Source organism: Aedes aegypti, chromosome 2 (genome assembly GCF_002204515.2).
Source record: "Aedes aegypti strain LVP_AGWG chromosome 2, AaegL5.0 Primary Assembly, whole genome shotgun sequence".
NCBI classification, from domain to species: Eukaryota; Metazoa; Arthropoda; class Insecta; order Diptera; family Culicidae; genus Aedes; species Aedes aegypti.
This window is the reverse complement of record NC_035108.1, coordinates 316,016,061-316,034,696: the sequence shown is the minus strand read 5'-3', so window position 1 is coordinate 316,034,696 and position 18,636 is coordinate 316,016,061. Positions and strand designations below refer to the sequence as shown.

The 18,636-nt window shown below is 38.5% G+C and overlaps 1 protein-coding gene across 7 annotated transcripts in view; it reads left to right on the top strand.

The window, feature by feature from the left end:
• Nucleotides 1-18,636, top strand: part of LOC5578717 (zinc finger protein chinmo) — a 268,018-nt gene that overhangs the window by 172,235 nt on the left and 77,147 nt on the right. For all 7 annotated transcript variants that reach the window (XM_021845744.1, XM_021845742.1, XM_021845739.1 and 4 more), the window contains one exon: nucleotides 15,022-15,251. In XM_021845744.1, the coding sequence (XP_021701436.1) occupies nucleotides 15,137-15,251 (115 nt within the window). In that variant the 5' untranslated portion in view covers nucleotides 15,022-15,136. The remainder of the gene's footprint in view (nucleotides 1-15,021; nucleotides 15,252-18,636) is intronic.

Genomic DNA, 18,636 nt, shown 5'->3' with positions numbered 1-18,636 from the left:
TAGGGAGAGATCGAGACTAAGAACAAATTTTTGATGAATACTAGATTGAAAAACACTCCGTTGCCAAGAAAGTGATACACAAACAGACGTTATTTTGCGCTCCTAATTTGTTTTTAATCCTAAAACTTTGGTCTAGTAACCTTCGATATTGATCATAGCGACATACGGAGAGAAAATTGAGATCGAAAAATCAACAGAAACAGATCGAGATATGGAGATATTGAGATAAAGAGGATATCGAGATATGGACACACTTCAATTATTTCACCGACCTCAGTAAAATTTTTCGCCGAGAACCCAACAGCTGAGAATTCGGTAATGTTCAACGCCGAATTTCGGAACTTATTTTACCGAGATTTCGGCAATCCAAATTTTTTGCCGAGATATCGGCGAACGTTACCGAGATTCGGTAAACGTTTACCGAGATCTCGGTAAAAAATTTACCGAGAATCGTCAAATTATTACCGAAATATCAGCTGTTGGGTTCTCGGCGAAACCGTTTAAGTGTGGAGAGTGAAAATGTATGCAGACTGAAGGGACTTATGAAATCATCGACATAGGGTGCAATATCGAGATGTAGAACATCGAGATGTGGAAAGTCGACTGTACTATGAAAATTTACAACAGCTCTAATAAAAACCCTGCTGATAGATTTAAGAGGATTCCGCCAATATTTTGAGTGGTAATAGCGAATAATTTCTGGCCACGAAGTTAGTAATGTAGATTGTTGGTCAAATCTTGCTAGAAAAAAAAACAAAACAAAATATGCCAGGAATCTTATATAGATACCTCCAGGAATGATCTAAGTTTCATTTTGAAGCTCGCATTGATATAAAATATACAAGCAACGCAGGTAAGGAAATACCTGGCTTGCAATGACGTTGAAGGACGCAGAAAAACCTGCGATTCGGTAATGATGAACTCTAGTAAAGTAAATTATATAAGAGACTACTCACATCTATCTATCGATCAAAGAGCACGGCACACATTTACAATGGCTTCACGGACCCCCTGGAATGTCGTCACGGCCCCCTGGGGGTCCGCGGACCACCGGTTGAGAAACCCTGCTCTATGCCCTGGGAAGTCGAGAAAATTTCCAACCCGAAAAGATCCTCGACCGGTGGGATTCGAACCCACGACCCTCAGCTTGGTCTTGCTGAATAGCTGCGCGTTCACCGCTACGGCTATCTGGGCCCCTCTTGTGAGAGTTATCCAAATACACTAAGGTCTTTTTTTACACGATTCCCCGTGCCGTGCAAAAAAAAATCCGCTCAAAAAAATACCGTGCTAATTCCGGAATCTGTGTAAAAATAAACCGTGTTAATCCTGGAATCCGTGGAAAAAGTACCGTGTTAATTCTGAAATCCGTGTATATAAGAAAAAAAAGCCGTGTTAATTCCAAAATCCGTGTAAATAAGTAAAAAAAACCGTGATAATTCCGAATTCCGTGCAAAAAAGTACAGTGTAAATTCCGAAAGGCGTGTAAAAAAAGCCGTGTAAAAATAAAACGTGCAAAAAAAAAAACGTTTAAAAAAAACTTTAGTGTATTGAAACAGGAATCCATCCAAGGCTACATTAGAAAATAGCTTAGAGATTTTTTTCAGGACTTCATCAAATGCTTCCTTCTGGTTTAATTTTTATAATTAAAAGTTATCTATGAATATCTCTAAGAACACTCTGAAATAGTTAATCTTGATATTCCAAATAAAAAATATTACTTGAAAGACTCCATAAATTTCTGCAAGGGATATTCCTAAAAAAAATCCTGGATTCTAGGAGGCCTTCCTGAAGTAGTTTAAAATTAATTGCTGGTGAAACTTTTGGATGTATTTTTCAGGAATTCATAGGCAAATTTATGAAGAAATCTCTGAAGGTATATCTTAAACCATGCTTGAAATAATCCTAGGAGAAACTTCTTAGTGAACAACTGTTAGGCGTTTTCAATGAAATCCACGCAAAAGCTCTTATATGAATTTCTTTAGGAACTTTGGTGATCATTTAAGCATTGCATTGAAATCTCTAATGTAATTCTTTCAAACATATTGATGAAAAAAATATCGATAGAATCCCGGAACATATATGGCAGAGTGTCAGAAGAAATACTTGGAGCAACGTCTTAATAAAAATCGTGACAGTATCCTAAAAACAAGTGAATTAAATTGAAAATAATTTGAATTAATTCCTGAAAAGCCATTGACAATATCCCTGAAACAATCCCGAGAGTAATTTTGAGTGGGATTCTTATAGGAATCCAGACAAAATATTTGAGAAATCTTTGGAGTTTACGGAGGTATCTTTGCACCAAACGTTAGCATAAAATACATTAACCTATGTTTCTGATGTTCTATTTTAGTGAAGAACTGGAGAAAAACTAAAACGAAGAAATCTTTTCAGAAATCCCGTGACAGTTTTTCAAGAAATTCAGAGCACATCGAAAAACTATTGAAGGGGTATCTGTAGAAATTCGGGAGTAATTCCCCATCTCCCTATTCTGGGGTACGGACAAAGCTTGGACACGAAGAGTCCAAAATTGCCATTACACGGATATCTAAATATCCCTATGATCTAGAAGGTTGGTGTCTTCGATAAAGTTGTTCAGTAGATCAAGGGCTATATATCGATGAAAAATTTAATTGAGAATTTATCCGCTAGGTGGCGCTATTGAACATATCATTCAATTATCTGTATCTCAAGATCATAATAAGCTAGAAGGTTGGTGTCTTCGGCAAGATGTTCAGTAGATCGACGACTATCTGGAGGTGAAAAATCTAGTTGAGAATTTATCCGCTAGGTGGCGCTAGTTACACATATTTTGCAATCGTCTATATCTCAAGATCCTCATCAGCTGGAATGTTGGGTGCGCCGGAGTTCTCAATCAGTTTCATCATCGCCTGATAGACTTTGATCTGCTGGACATCTTTACCGGAGATACCAACCTTCAAGCTAATAAAAATCATGAGATACATACGATTGAAGAAAAATTGTTACTGGTGCCACCTAGCGGATAAATTCTCAACTAGATTTTCACTCCCAGATAGCTCTTGATCTGCTAACCAACTTTGTCGATACCAGTCTCCTAGCTGATAAGGATCATGTGATACAGGCGATTGGAAAAAAAATGTTGCTAGCGCCATCTAGCGGATAAATTCTCAATTGGATTTTGTATCACCATATAGCCCTTGATCAATTAAACAACTTTGTCGACGTCACCAACCTTCTAGCTCATCGGGATCTTTGGATATCCGTGTAATGCAAATTAATACCCCTGGTGTCCATGCTTTTTCTGTTTCCCAGAAAAGGGGGAGGGGTAAGGGAAAATATCTCACCCAAGGATTGTTAGATCATCTAATCGCATTTCCTTCAAAATTGATTTCAACATAATTCACCCACCGGACCCCAAATGTGGTAATTTGAAAATTCAAGGTTCGTTCCGGGCTTTTGAAGGTTAAACAAACAAATGGTGTTTTCTAATAATATCGATTGACATTGTTCTCAATAGGGAAAAAAACAAACCTATTGTATTAAAATTCTGTGGATTTCGTTCAAAGTCAACTCTAAGCCTTTAGTGAACATCTCAAGAAAACCTTAGCAATTATGGCAGGAAGGAAAATACTGACTACAGACTTCAGCTCACACATAAAGTTTCAGCTAGATTTGTATGATATGTTCGATAGAAGATTCAGAATTGTGAAGCGTCAAGCTCACTATAACAAAACTTTGTCTGCATTTTCCTATGAAACTCTAAGAGTGTCGAAAACCTTACTCGAGAAGAGTTTCGAAGACGTTGACATAACATTCATCAAATTGAAGGATGTAAACTGGATTGGCTACTACTTGGGCACTGTGATACAATATCTACAAAAATCTACTAAAGTTCTTATTCGACTTGACATGAGCGTTGATTTGAAAATTTTGAATTAATTGTCTACAAAGTAAAAATTGATCATTTTTACCCTCTGATCGGGGGACTCGGGTATCCCTTACCACCCCTCAAATACGGGCCTGAATTTAAATTCTGGAGAGGGGTAATGATGTAACGATTGTAATGATTATTTAGTTGAAAATATTAAAACAACGTCGTAATAAAAAAAAATCGTGACAGTATCCTAAAAACAAGTGAATTAAATTGAAAATAATTTGAATTAATTCCTGAAAAGCCATTGACAATATCCCTGAAACAATCCCGAGAGTAATTTTGAGTGGGATTCTTATAGGAATCCAGACAAAATATTTGAGAAATCTTTGGAGTTTACGGAGGTATCTTTGCACCAAACGTTAGCATAAAATACATTAACCTATGTTTCTGATGTTCTATTTTAGTTTGATAGAAACTGGAGAAAAAACTAAAACGAAGAAATCTTTTCAGAAATCCCGTGACAGTTTTTCAAGAAATTCAGAGCACATCGAAAAACTATTGAAGGGGTATCTGTAGAAATTCGGGAGTAATTCCCCCATCTCCCTATTCTGGGGTACGGACAAAGCTTGGACACGAAGAGTCCAAAATTGCCATTACACGGATATCTAAATATCCCTATGATCTAGAAGGTTGGTGTCTTCGATAAAGTTGTTCAGTAGATCAAGGGCTATATATCGATGAAAAATTTAATTGAGAATTTATCCGCTAGGTGGCGCTATTGAACATATCATTCAATTATCTGTATCTCAAGATCATAATAAGCTAGAAGGTTGGTGTCTTCGGCAAGATGTTCAGTAGATCGACGACTATCTGGAGGTGAAAAATCTAGTTGAGAATTTATCCGCTAGGTGGCGCTAGTTACACATATTTTGCAATCGTCTATATCTCAAGATCCTCATCAGCTGGAATGTTGGGTGCGCCGGAGTTCTCAATCAGTTTCATCATCGCCTGATAGACTTTGATCTGCTGGACATCTTTACCGGAGATACCAACCTTCAAGCTAATAAAAATCATGAGATACATACGATTGAAGAAAAATTGTTACTGGTGCCACCTAGCGGATAAATTCTCAACTAGATTTTCACTCCCAGATAGCTCTTGATCTGCTAACCAACTTTGTCGATACCAGTCTCCTAGCTGATAAGGATCATGTGATACAGGCGATTGGAAAAAAAATGTTGCTAGCGCCATCTAGCGGATAAATTCTCAATTGGATTTTGTATCACCATATAGCCCTTGATCAATTAAACAACTTTGTCGACGTCACCAACCTTCTAGCTCATCGGGATCTTTGGATATCCGTGTAATGCAAATTAATACCCCTGGTGTCCATGCTTTTTCTGTTTCCCAGAAAAGGGGGAGGGGTAAGGGAAAATATCTCACCCAAGGATTGTTAGATCATCTAATCGCATTTCCTTCAAAATTGATTTCAACATAATTCACCCACCGGACCCCAAATTGTGGTAATTTGAAAATTCAAGGTTCGTTCCGGGCTTTTGAAGGTTAAACAAACAAATGGTGTTTTCTTATAATATCGATTGACATTGTTCTCAATAGGGAACAAAAACAAACCTATTGTATTAAAATTCTGTGGATTTCGTTCAAAGTCAACTCTAAGCCTTTAGTGAACATCTCAAGAAAACCTTAGCAATTATGGCAGGAAGGAAAATACTGACTACAGACTTCAGCTCACACATAAAGTTTCAGCTAGATTTGTATGATATGTTCGATAGAAGATTCAGAATTGTGAAGCGTCAAGCTCACTATAACAAAACTTTGTCTGCATTTTCCTATGAAACTCTAAGAGTGTCGAAAACCTTACTCGAGAAGAGTTTCGAAGACGTTGACATAACATTCATCAAATTGAAGGATGTAAACTGGATTGGCTACTACTTGGGCACTGTGATACAATATCTACAAAAATCTACTAAAGTTCTTATTCGACTTGACATGAGCGTTGATTTGAAAATTTTGAATTAATTGTCTACAAAGTAAAAATTGATCATTTTTACCCTCTGATCGGGGGACTCGGGTAATCCCTTACCACCCCTCAAATACGGGCCTGAATTTAAATTCTGGAGAGGGGTAATGATGTAACGATTGTAATGATTATTTAGTTGAAAATTATTAAAACCAGCTCCACTATATGTATTTGAATATTAATTATTTAGTATTCATGCTGTTCGGAATAATCTATTTTACGAAACGTTCGAATGACGTTTTCTGTTGAGCCGCTTATTATTATTGTTCAAAATCTAGCATGATATGATATTTACTCTGGTCACATTTTTGTTGGTCATGACGTTCCGTTTCTTTAGGGGTATGTTTCTACCCGTTTCTCATGTTTGAAGTTATCAGTAAATGAAGAAAATTCTTCCCCGCTTGCTGATTTTAATTTAACATGACAAAATTGAAAACATTGTAACATATACACCAGCGCCATTGTTGGATGAGCTCCTTCCAAATGTGGCGCTAGAAGAAACGTACACGAAAAAAAACAGTTTACCTAATTTTTGAGTTGACTTTAACCAAAATTAAGTGTATCGATTATTCTCTCAACCCGAAATCTCTCGGTATTCTCTCTCTTCCCCACCAATGTTGTCAAAAATAGAGAGAGCTGCACCTACCCAATGGGGGTAGTTCGGTACAATAAGCCAAATTTGGGTAAATGCATTATTCTTAAGCTTGGGTTAAATGAACTCAATTTTGCGTTGAATCAAACCAAATATAAGTAAATTTTTCTTATGGCTTCAAAGGCAAAGTACCTAATGGAGGCCTTGGAAGTTTAGCCAAATGTGGGTTATTGGGCTCAACTACGGTTTTGAGTTGAAACAACTCAGATTTGAGTAGATCTGCGTTGCCGTGTTAATAGATAGGCTCGCCGGTAGGCATTGCAGCATTCGCTATCGTTTGATTTTAAAGCACGATTAAAGCAAGCGAAGAAAAACATTACATCTGTATTGGTCCACGATCGGCATTGTAACCTAGTTATAACCTAGTCGATAAACAACGGCAGCGAATGAAAGTCTTAAAGAGAGAGAGAGCGATGATAAAACCCATTTCTCTCGCTTATTTACCATTGGGGGTTGGCGTTTTATTGTACTGATATGATAAACAATTCTCGATCATACGATAGCAATACTGTCTCCTAGGTTTGGTGCTTGTTTAGCTTGGTTTCATCATGCACTGTTATCTCACCGATCTAATCAAAGCTGTAGCAGAAGATGATAAACAAACTCACATGATGTGATGCGCGTCATGATTGTTACAGAGAGCGATAAGTATGAGATACTCTCAGTTCTCTCAGCAGACTCTCACAGACGGAAAACATATGATTCGAAACGTATGCACAGTGTTCAACATTCGAAGCAAAATTTTTACTTTTTCGTAAAATTAATAGTTAAAACATAGTTAAGTTTTGCAAATAAAATAATATTTTAATAGATATCAGTTGATGCATACGTCTCAGATGCATTTGAGGTCGCTGTGTTTAGTGTTTAAGTGTTTAAGTGTTCGGAATATGAATCAAAACGGTACATACCACATCCTACACCCAAAGCAGACTTTCCAACTGCACCGGGTACATATTTACCCTTGCAGGCCCCAAGCGGAAGAAATCTTTCCAAAACAAAGGGTTAGATTTTCTTCCGACAAAGGCCGTAGAAAGTGAGAGTGCCCCGAAGGAAGGCAATTTTGAATAAATTAATTTTCCTTCCCCTTGGATATTGTCCGCTTCGCCAAGGATGATGCGCGCCGTATGCGAAAGCTTTGTTTTCCGCCGCACGACTCGACAAAGGCACAAAAACAGGTTCCCGTTTTCCGAGTTCGAGGGGTTGCCCTCCGAGGCTGCTTCCGATTCTGAATCGACACACATGTGTGAGGAGAGGCGCTTCATGCTCCTATGCAACGAAGCGGTAGCACGTGTGCGTCGTTTGTGCAATTAGATAAATTGGGAAGCTGTTTTTGGGCGATGGAATGGTACCGAAACTAAGTGCCACCACTACAAGAGGCACTGGGGTGAATGGTTTCTAGGTAGATAGGAAGGCATGGCTTCTTTCGCTTCGCATTTTGCTGCGTCGTTGTGTCATTTGCTCCTAATCAGTTTTTAATCCGGCTCGTTATCCTAATTTTGATGATGAGTTTTAGTTTTGCTGGAACAATTAGTTGAGCGAAAATAGAACGATTTGAACCGGTGGGCGATTGAACTCGACAGTAGCGCAGCAGTAAAATTTGATAGTATACTGTTTAACACTTTTATGCATTGAAAGCTTGAAGATAATTTAGTTCACTTTCATGTAGAGGTCATATTCAAAGCGATTGCAAATTGCTCAAGTATAACGAAATCACCTACATCTAAGACTTCGCTTGCTAGTGCAGTAGTGTCAAATCGCCCAAACGCCCAAAAAGTCGTAAGTTCAAATGGTCTCTAATTAGTATTGCAAATTCTGGAATTTGCCGATCCCAGCTAGCATTGGTAAACACTGTTTAGAAGCGAAAATATTCAAATCAGCAAAATACTACAGGAGCCTAACGGTGAATCACTGTCTTTTATGGAAACGTTCGTACGCTCGAGTCAAGTGCTGTGCCTTACAGTGCTTTTCTCTGTGTATAAACTATTCGAAAAAAAATGAAAACAAAAACCAGAATACATTAGAGTTGTACGATTTGCATACAAACGAATAAATAAGCCATTACGCCAAATGACGTGTGACGCTTCTCTGCAGTTTGGCGATTGGCTGCCGAAAATTGAACAGTCGGAAAATGCGCTAGACTTAGTCCATCAGGTTGTCGTTTCTAAACGGAATGCAAATGCACTTATGTCGTGTCTACCTATGCTTATCCCATGGCAAGCATAAAACAGGGAAGCAGGGGTGCATAACCCACCCTTTCCCCCTCCCATATGGTTACGGCATTCATTCGCTGCGTTGTGAATATATAATTACTATCAATGGCATGCTTCCGAAAAACTTGCTACAACATACTGCAAAAGGGTAATAGGCATGGATATGTACACGTGTGCTACACCGCGGCTGCCAAGTCTCTTTTGGTAATGTTAGACAGATTCGAGAACAGTTAAAAAAAAAGTCAGAATTTAGTGGGACAGAGCTTGCTACTCAGTCGAGTGTTCTTATGAGCACTTCCACTCACTAACTGAGAGCTTTTATTATCGATTGACAATTTTTGGCAGGGAAAACGACCAAATTTCCATCCAAGGAAAAACCTCGACCGTCGGGATTCTAACCCACGACCCTCAGCTTGGCATTGCTGAATAGCTACGCGCCGCTACGGCCCCTCAAGTGAATATCACTTACCACCTACTGTTCTGGACCAGTCTAACGTGCATTGCCCGAAAGGACCGTCCGAAACGAGTTTTCCTAACCTAAAAAAAAACACCGTCAGTAATGGTGGTGGTAGTGGGTGCAGCGAGTGTGCATGATAAATTACTTTCCCTCGCCCCCGACGGCGGGCGCATCGACCGACCGACTTGGCTTCGAAGTAAGAAAACGAGTTTTCCTTTTTGTAGATTGGTAATAGCAGCAGCAGCAGCAGCAGCGCAATGAAGGGGGGTTTCTATGCGTATGGCGAGGTGGCGTGCGTGAAAAACGTGGTGTGGAAAATTTAGGGCGGAAACCAGTTTCAGTTTGCAAACGTCTTGTCGAAACCGAGAAGAGACTGAGAGAAGAGAGAGCGGGTCTTGATTGATAATGGGCTGTTTTGTTGTTGGTGCTGATGGAAGCAAACAGACGGAAACCGTTCGGTGCGTTCTGTAACTGCAGTGATTACGATCTCTAAGAACGGTGCTTAATTTGAAGTAAGAACCTCTTTTGCGCGTGGTTTGGGGTGGGCAACGCGTGCACTTGATAGGAGTTCAACTTTGAAAAGTTGGGGTGAGGCTTCGTAGGCTGTATTAAGAGTTGTTATTTATTGTAGGCCCGTTTTGGACAGTGTAGATATGCATCAGCAAATATATTGGAGCAATAAACAATGTTTTTGAAGCATACATTTCATACAAACACGTTGGTTTCTATTGGTTTTTCTTCATTTGTTTTTTTGATTAAGTTATATGTATATATAGACAACATTTGATCAGTTAACAAACTCCTTAGGGTGTCTTCAGTACAGTTATAAATCGTATAACGAGTTATATAAACTTTTTCACCTCATTTTGCATATTTCGCTACCCTACACTTGAAAGCAAAAATAGTCACCGAATTACTACAGTCTATGCAATTGTGACTATTTCTATCTGTTTCTCCTTTAAGTCCCAAAATGCGGCAGGATCAAACTGAGGTACCTTTTTATGAATTATGCATTTGAAGCTGTTTTGGATTAGAATGTCATTCAACAGCTTCAGAACAATGCAACAGTGGGAAACTCGCACTGGTTGATGATCAGAATATAGGAGACACAACTCTTATCAGAAGCGGCGTGAAATCCTTCTTACGATCATCATTCTAAACACCGCCTTCTAAGTGCTATTCCAGATCATCCTTCGTTGTCTGTTACCTATAGCGAATAATTTCGTGTTAATTGTCGAGTTAGCTTCGGCGTCATCTGACCAATCTTTTTTTTTGAGGTAGACGCAATTGTCAATTTGCTCAAATTCCCGATCTTCCCCACATTGATTTTTGTGTTTTTAGTTTTGGTACTCACTAACTAATTGTTTGCCGTAGCTTGATCTTGATTTCCGAATCACATCATGAGGACCATTTTCATCTTGTACAAGCTGCTCAGAATGCATTTATTGGTTAATTCCAAGAACGTACTTGGAAAAAACGCCAATAAATTTCTAGAAGAAACTTTTGAGAAATTCCTTAGGAAAGCTTTTATACCTACATAAATTACTGGTTAAAATCTTGAAGAAGCACTAGATGAAAATTTGAGAGGAAATTCTAGTGAAATCTTCATAAGAAACATTAAGGACTCTCTTGAGAAATTCCTGGAGGAGATCCTGAATGAATCCCAGAAGAAAATCCTAGAATCTCAGGAGATATTCCTAGAGGCCATAGCAGATTATCTAGTTGAACCATTGGAGAAATTCTTAACGAATATTTTGATAAAAATCCTGATGAAATCCATTAAGGAAGCTCTCGAGTAACTTCTATAAGTTGCTTAGAAAAAATGCTGAATGAAATATTGAGAGTATCTTGTGGAAATGTTGGAGAAATTCCTACGGAAAGCCGTGAATGAATCAATAGATGAATTCTTCCACACATGATTCTCAGTTGGGAAAATTCCTAATGAAATGTGGTGGTAAAATTGTGAGAATAATAGTGGAATTCGGCGATTACGATCGAGTTTATGGATTCACTGTTAAGACGTAAAAAGACAATAAGTAAACTAAAAAACAATAACACTGCTGGGAAAGGCAAGATCCCGGTTAAGTTTCTCAATCACGGAAGTGGATAGTTCTATCAAATTTCCATTTAGCTATCGAGTACTTCTAAAACTATGTAAGGGTGAAGAGTTGGTAGGAAGATTGAGTGAGATACGTCAATTACATGATGATTTTTTAACAATATTTTCCACTCGTTCAGACCACCATCTGAAAGTTGGCGTACACAGTTCAAGCACGCAAGTGAACTGACGATTTCCGCTGAAATCGTGATACCGTGAAGGCCCCATACTCTGCGCACTTGAGGCTTTTCAAATTTCAAACAGCTGTAATTAATTGAAAACAAAACACAGTAGTCTGAAATTTTGGGAACAAATACTTATTGATCTTATGTATAAGGAAAAAATATAAAAGCTTCACTAAGTAATGATTTAAAGAAACTTTTATTGCAAATTTTTAATTTTTCTCAAGGGTGTCCGTGTTCCTAACTCTGCGCACTCATTTTTGCAATGCTCCTTATTCTGCGCATTTAGGTTCCTAACTCTGCGCACTCGATAAATTCTTTATAACAGTTAAATTATTTTATCAAAAGCATTACTAGCAGTTGAACTCTCAATTAATCTTCATTTTCTTACTTTATACGGCTTTACGTCCCTAATAGAGCGTTGATTGTCTCTAACATAGAAGTTTACTAAATGAAGTGAATTTTATCTATAATTCAATCCATGATAATTACTGTTAATGAATGTCATTAAGTGCAACTTTCAAAATAATCGAATAATTAACTTAGTTTTCTAAAATCTAAACCAACATACAAAATGAAAACAAACTACGTCTTTTTTTGCGTTCACCCTTGGCGTGTAAAGGAAAATTAGCTTGAACTGTTTATGTATTTTCACTAGAAAATATAAAAACCAAATTTTCTTTGGTTCGGTTCGGGTTCTATTAATGAACGATTCCTATTGCAGATCAATAACAGTACTTTAATGGCGTTTCTTTATAACAAATACGATTAAACCTCGATGTTCCATTACGGATTTGCTAACAAATTTTGCAATTTATGCTTGAGCTTCTCAAACAATTTCACTAGAAATTCCATTCTTTCAGGTTATAAATATTACACCATATTTTTTCTGAATGTTAATCCCAGAATAAATCCAAAAATAACATTTAGGAATCTATCTAATTCACTCTCAATTTTTGGTTCAAAAACCACTCCAGTAGGCGAATTCCGGCACACATTCTCTTCGCAGAAAAGAAAATTTTCTTGCTGGTGATTTATGGAAGAAAATTCCTTCCCATCGAAGAAATTGTGCGCCGGAATTTGCCTGCAGAAATACCTAAATATTTATTTTTGAGGATTTCTTCATAAATTATTCTACGAGTCACTCCATATGCATGTTCAATTTACATCAGATTTAAAGAGTAATTTTTAAGCTTAAACTAAATTTGGAACCGAATTTGAAGAAAAAATACTAAATTCCTGTCTGAAAATTCGGGTATTCACTTAAAGATTTCTGAACCTTTTTGGCGAAATTTCTGACGGTATACTACATAGAAAAGCTTAAGTTGCTTTTGAAGGATTTACTGTAAAAATTCTTCTTCTTTTTCTTTCGTCTTTTGTAATCGACAATAGACGTTAAAACGGATATAAATTTTAAGGAAGATATTTGTATGTAACATCTTAAAAAAATCTTAAAAAATGGCATGAACTCCGAAGATACTATGAACAAATTGATGTAGAAACCAGATTCGAAGGCAAGAAACATTTCAAAATACTTTTAGTAGATAATTCTTGTATAATCTGGGGGTCTGAACTAGAATTCCCAGAAAAGGTGACATTAGAGAATTTCTTACGCAATATGTGATATATTTGGGAGAAGAGATTGATGAACTTCGCAAAATAATTAGTTACAAAATTTTTTAGAAAACTATTTTAACAAATTCACAAACGAATGTTTAGTCTGTATTTTTAGCCAAAAACTATTATTTAAGAAATTCCTTCAGTAATGTTTCCTTTTTTTTCAATACATTTGCTCTGACATGCTAGTTGTTGTTAATGTATGGATTTCTTTAGTGATCTTTTATGTTCCTCAGAATCCGGTCTTTGTCTAGTCATCTGAACGAAGTATCAATACAGACAAGAAGCATGTTCCTACAGCTACGCTGAGTTTTTTTTTCATGACGTTTAAGCGGTCACCTGTCTAGTTTTACCACTAGACACTGAGGTTATTTCATGAAGTTTGAACAGTCACATGCCTAGTTTTGAGCTTTATCCATGTTTGTCTCTTGGTTGAGAGTTGTTGTCTTGCTTTGTGTTTCTATGATAATTTCTTGACATTCAAGTTCAAGTAGTCGTATATATTGCTTCGGGTCAAATTTACATTTGATTCTTGGCTTCGGCTTCTACCCGGAAAGTATTTTCGGAATCAGGTTCCAGCTTTCGCCCCTTACAAGAAAATAAACCTAATGATGTATTCTTGTATTCAAACGTTTCTTTAAGTCTAAAAATCTATCGTTGAATATTGGTTTCGTTGCTAAATATGTAAAGAAATGTGACTAGGGAACACTTATTTCCAGTTGTAAAACATGTCCAAACCCATTCACAGGAAGTCTAACTCATCCCATTGATCATAGTGAAAACCACATTTCAATTAACTTATTTGTTTCTGAGCACCAATCCATTGAAAATAAAAAGTCTGTCCCGGGGCTTTGATGATTAAACTGCACGAACAAATTCTAGTTTCCTGTCAGTTTACGCTTAAGACAAACAGCGTATATCTTTCGACAAGACTATCAAGCCATATCTTGATTCTGCTTCACCTTGATCACAGAGTTACATCAAGTGGCCATATCCTAGCACTGTAATAAATCCATAAAACACCTGATCACCTGTTGCATATTTGTTGTCCAACTTGTCTCAAAATCCGACAAAAATGCAAACAGATCAACGAGTTGACTCATTTGCATAATACAACAGTCAAATCGGTCCGGCAGCCTGCCTGCCAGACACGGGGGCTACCCCTCGTTCACCATACACCGAATGGAAAGTCACCGGTTCACGTCTGGTGCGTCCGCTTGCCGAAGGCCCCCCAAAAAAAAAACGCGGCGTGAGAATTGTGCGTGGTATCGATGATCTCTCAAGGTCTCGAACCGTCTACCATCGACGATCGAGCCTGCGCCTCACGCAGATTGGCACGTGATGATTAACCGGACCGACGACGCATAATGGTCGGTTCACGTTCCCGGCCGATGAGTTGTGCAAATATGCGTACCTACCTACACTGTGTGAGCAGACAACAGCGATCGGATGTGTGTCTGTGCTAATGATAATTGGTTGGTGCGAAAAGCGATCGGTTTTGTTAGATCTCTGCGCCCCAAGTGATACAAAATGTCTCATGTGAATTGGAATACTCCAATATGACTAGTTACAATGTTCCTGTTTCATAGCCTGTTGTTGTGTAACTATCATTTTATTATACATTTATATCAGGAGACAAATTTCAAGCCAAGCTAAGAGGAACTTCTTAATCTACGTTCACTATTAAGAAGCTCAACAAAGCGTCAAAATTATTTAAGTGAGACATATGTGATTTAATAACTGTTTTGCAACTATTGTATTTCAAACTGTATGTTTTTGAATTTGCAATTATGTTTTCGTTTTTATTAGAGGCTTTTGATTTAGTTGGGGAGCTGCGATGGAGTCGCATGGTTGATTGTCCAAAAACTGATTCTAACAAATTTTCCTTTCCTTCCATTCTCTTTCCAGATTACGATAGCTCATCACGCGTGACGGGCCATCAACAGCAGCGCCACCATAACCTCACATTGTTCTCCCCGTTACAATAACCGTCAAGCTGAATTCGCCAAAGTCGATAGTCAAAATGGATCAGCAGCAGTACTGCCTCAAATGGAGCAACTACTCGTCGAACCTGGCGGCGGCCTTTTCGAACCTGTTCGACTCGGCAACCCTGACAGATGTCACACTGGTCTGCGGAGGTGAGTTCCCCATTCATCATCACCTACTACTGTAACTACCTACTATGAGCTCGTCAGAAAGTTTTCCCACCCAACCACCCTGCTCCAGTCGGTGACGAGAGTCGACGCCTTGGGGCTATTTACATAAAAAATCTTGAATTGCCGTTTGAGAGGCACTGTGAACATGTCAAATTTATCCACCCGTCTGGCGGGGAAGAAACACAACGAAACACGTCGCCGCGCTTTGACCGGCCATATCCTGTCCAGACGGTGACGAGCGCTACCACAGCAAACGGGGAAGTTTGGAGCAAAGATAAAAGCCTATCCCATTACCTTCCGGGAAACGGCACTCTCTTCGAACCGGGACGGCCGTTAAATTTAGCTTGAAATGTTCTCAAACTCCCCACCGTCCGGTTAAAAAATTTGCTCCGTGGTCCGTTAGTCTTCGCGCGGAAGTGCTTCGCGAAATCCCCCGCTAGTGGATTTACTCGATAGAAAAAGTAAAAATCGCGCGAAGGCGAAGGATTTTCGAAGGATTAGACATTTATTTTAAATTTTTATTGTGTTTACGATGGGTGGTGGTTCGTTGTCGTCGTCGTCGTTATCCTCGTTGACGTGACTCCAAAAAATGGAGAATTTTTTTTATTATTGTTTCGTACGACGCATCCTACAAACTGAAAACATGTCATCGTGTGGCGTTCTGTTTGTAAAGAATTTTCATATATCGCTTCGTTTGCTCGCCCCATCGCGCGCGGCTCGTTGATAGACAGGACTAGAAAAGCCTGCGAACAATATACTCTGGCAATGCTTGTTGCCGAATTTGGATGTGGTTCGCAGCACACGTGTCGTCATCGGAGCATTGTTACTCGCTAGCCACCGGGAATAGAAACAGGAGAGAGCCCTTCAATGTTGACAATCGCGGAAATTAATTTTTGTCGCGCATTTATTTTTTCGGCTGCTGCAATCTTCTCGTTAGCTAGCTCCATGGCTTTCAGTTTCAGTTCATTTGCCTGGCAAACATTCGCTGATTAGTAGGACCTTCCTCGGGAATGGAGAGCTAGTCGGGTGATGCTGTCATCACACATCGTTGGATGGCAAGCAGCATCGCTCACATAATTGAGCCGAAAGGATTAAAATTTAATAATGTCCAGTGGAGTCCAGGTCCTGCGAGGCGCGATGTGATGTCGACCGCGTCGCGACTACGTGACAGTCAGTGGCAGCGATAAAATGTGTGTTATGAAAATTAAGAGTAATGGCTTCCATTTGGTGTTTGTTCACGTTGTTTTGTTATACTGGTAGATGCAAACTTGTTTTTGCTGCTTTTGCCGGTTTGTAAACTGCAATTAGTGACAACATTTGGCTTGAATGCTCTTCTGGCAGGAGATCAAATTCTGGGATTCGCCTTCTTCTCTTTGGGGTACGTCCTAGCTGGAACAGAGCCTGCTTCTCAGCTGCAGGAGGTGACTTCCAAAATCTTACCTTATACCACGAACCTGATATCTTTTCCATGACAACTGTGGAGATGCAGAGGTATATTCGGTCTCTAGTAACATCTAGTCTAACTAGCATTCTTTTCCTTGCCCGATGGCCGTGTTGGGCGTGGCCGGCGCCGTTCTTCACCTTTTCTTCTTGGCATTACGTCTTCACTGAGACAAAGCCTGTTTCTCAGCTTAGTGTTCAATGAGAGTTTCTTTGCCGAAGTTGCCATTTTCGCATTCGTACATCGTGTGGCAAGTTCGATAATATTTTCTGCCCAGGGAAGTCAAGAAAATTTCCATTACGATTAATTCCATTACCATTTCCAGGAAGATCCGACCGAGAATCGAACCCAGATACCTTCAGCATGGCTTTGTTTTGTAGCTGCGGACTCTAACAATTCTTAAACTTTGAACTCTTTGTGCACTTCGAGAATGGTTAGCTAATTCCAAGCCTAATTCATTGTTCTGGTCAATCATGGAGTGCAACTACAAAACAATACGGAAATATTTATATCTCCGTTATTATTATTGTTTGTTTAAGATTTCAGCAATTGTGGACTCGATATATACAGGAACCGATCTTCTATTCAGCTGTTGTCAGAAAGGAATGCGGAAAATATAAGTTTTTCTAATAAATTTTGCTTCCCCATATTATTTTCAACTGTTTTTTATTCATCAGACCTTCTACCTTTGTGGACAGGTTTCCAAACAGACCATTGATGATCGTAAACATTGTTTGAATTGCAACTCCAAAAATATGAATATTATAGTTGCGGAAAATGTCTCATAAAATGCCCTCTGATTTATTTTGATCCTTTTTATGACTTTGACATTCCAGATCAGATGATCTTTGATTGCCTATTCCGGAACAAGTCCCTGATATTGTATCAAACCAAAATGCATATAACGAAACATGTCTCTTTGGATGGCTAGATCTCAGTTGATGAATCAATGTACATAAAACTTCCACAACATTTCAGGTATAACTCGATTACCAACTTTTATGTTTGAGTATCCTTTCACGGATTCAAAAGTAATAACCGTTTGACTAAGGTGAAGTTATACACGATCTATATCAAAAGCCATAGGTCTTACTATACATCATAACGTCTATAAATCCTAAGCAAAGTTTTTAATCTCATCTAAATCTTGTTTTATTACATTTCTTATATACATTTTGTAACTACCGGATATCCCTGTTGCTTTGATCGCTTTCATTCTTGACTCCCGCTAATTTGCTCATCGTTTTCACTAAAAATGGGTCAAACTTCAGTTAGCTCATGGAACACAATGAAATGAAAAGGAACGTTGTGAAACGTTCTAGCAAAATCGGTATCAAATTTAATAAAATTTCAAAAAAAAAAGATATTTCTCGCATAACAATTCGAAAGGGCCAATCTGAATAAATTCGACATGAATGTTGTTTACCACATTTTCAATTCATATTTCCCAGTATTCGAATCAATCAATGTGATTTTTTGTTCATTGAGTGGCTTTCCACTGTAACTACGCGTTATAAATCGAATTTAGTCTGAAACCTGCCAAAAATGTGCTAGGACCATTTTTGAATTTCAACCTGGCATTGGACTTTTCCATTGTTCAACTTGATTTTTGTTAGCGTGCATCGACCCCAGACTTGGCCTTTTTTGTTTGCCTCTCACCATGCTAAGGCCAATGACAGTTTGCGAAATTTTCCAATTGTAGGCCCTCTTGATGGAGAGAGATCTGTTCATTGGCCGTTTTGAGCAAGAGGCCTATGATGGATTTGGGAAAAAGCGAGCATTTGCGTTTTGAAAACTGGGTTTATAATGGTAAGTTGTATGATTATGTTAAGACGAAAAATTTCGGAATTCAAAGATGGCCGTCACAATGGTCGGCATGTGCAATTTTTGCACAGTTAGTAGCGCTTAGAAAAAAATTGAAGAAAT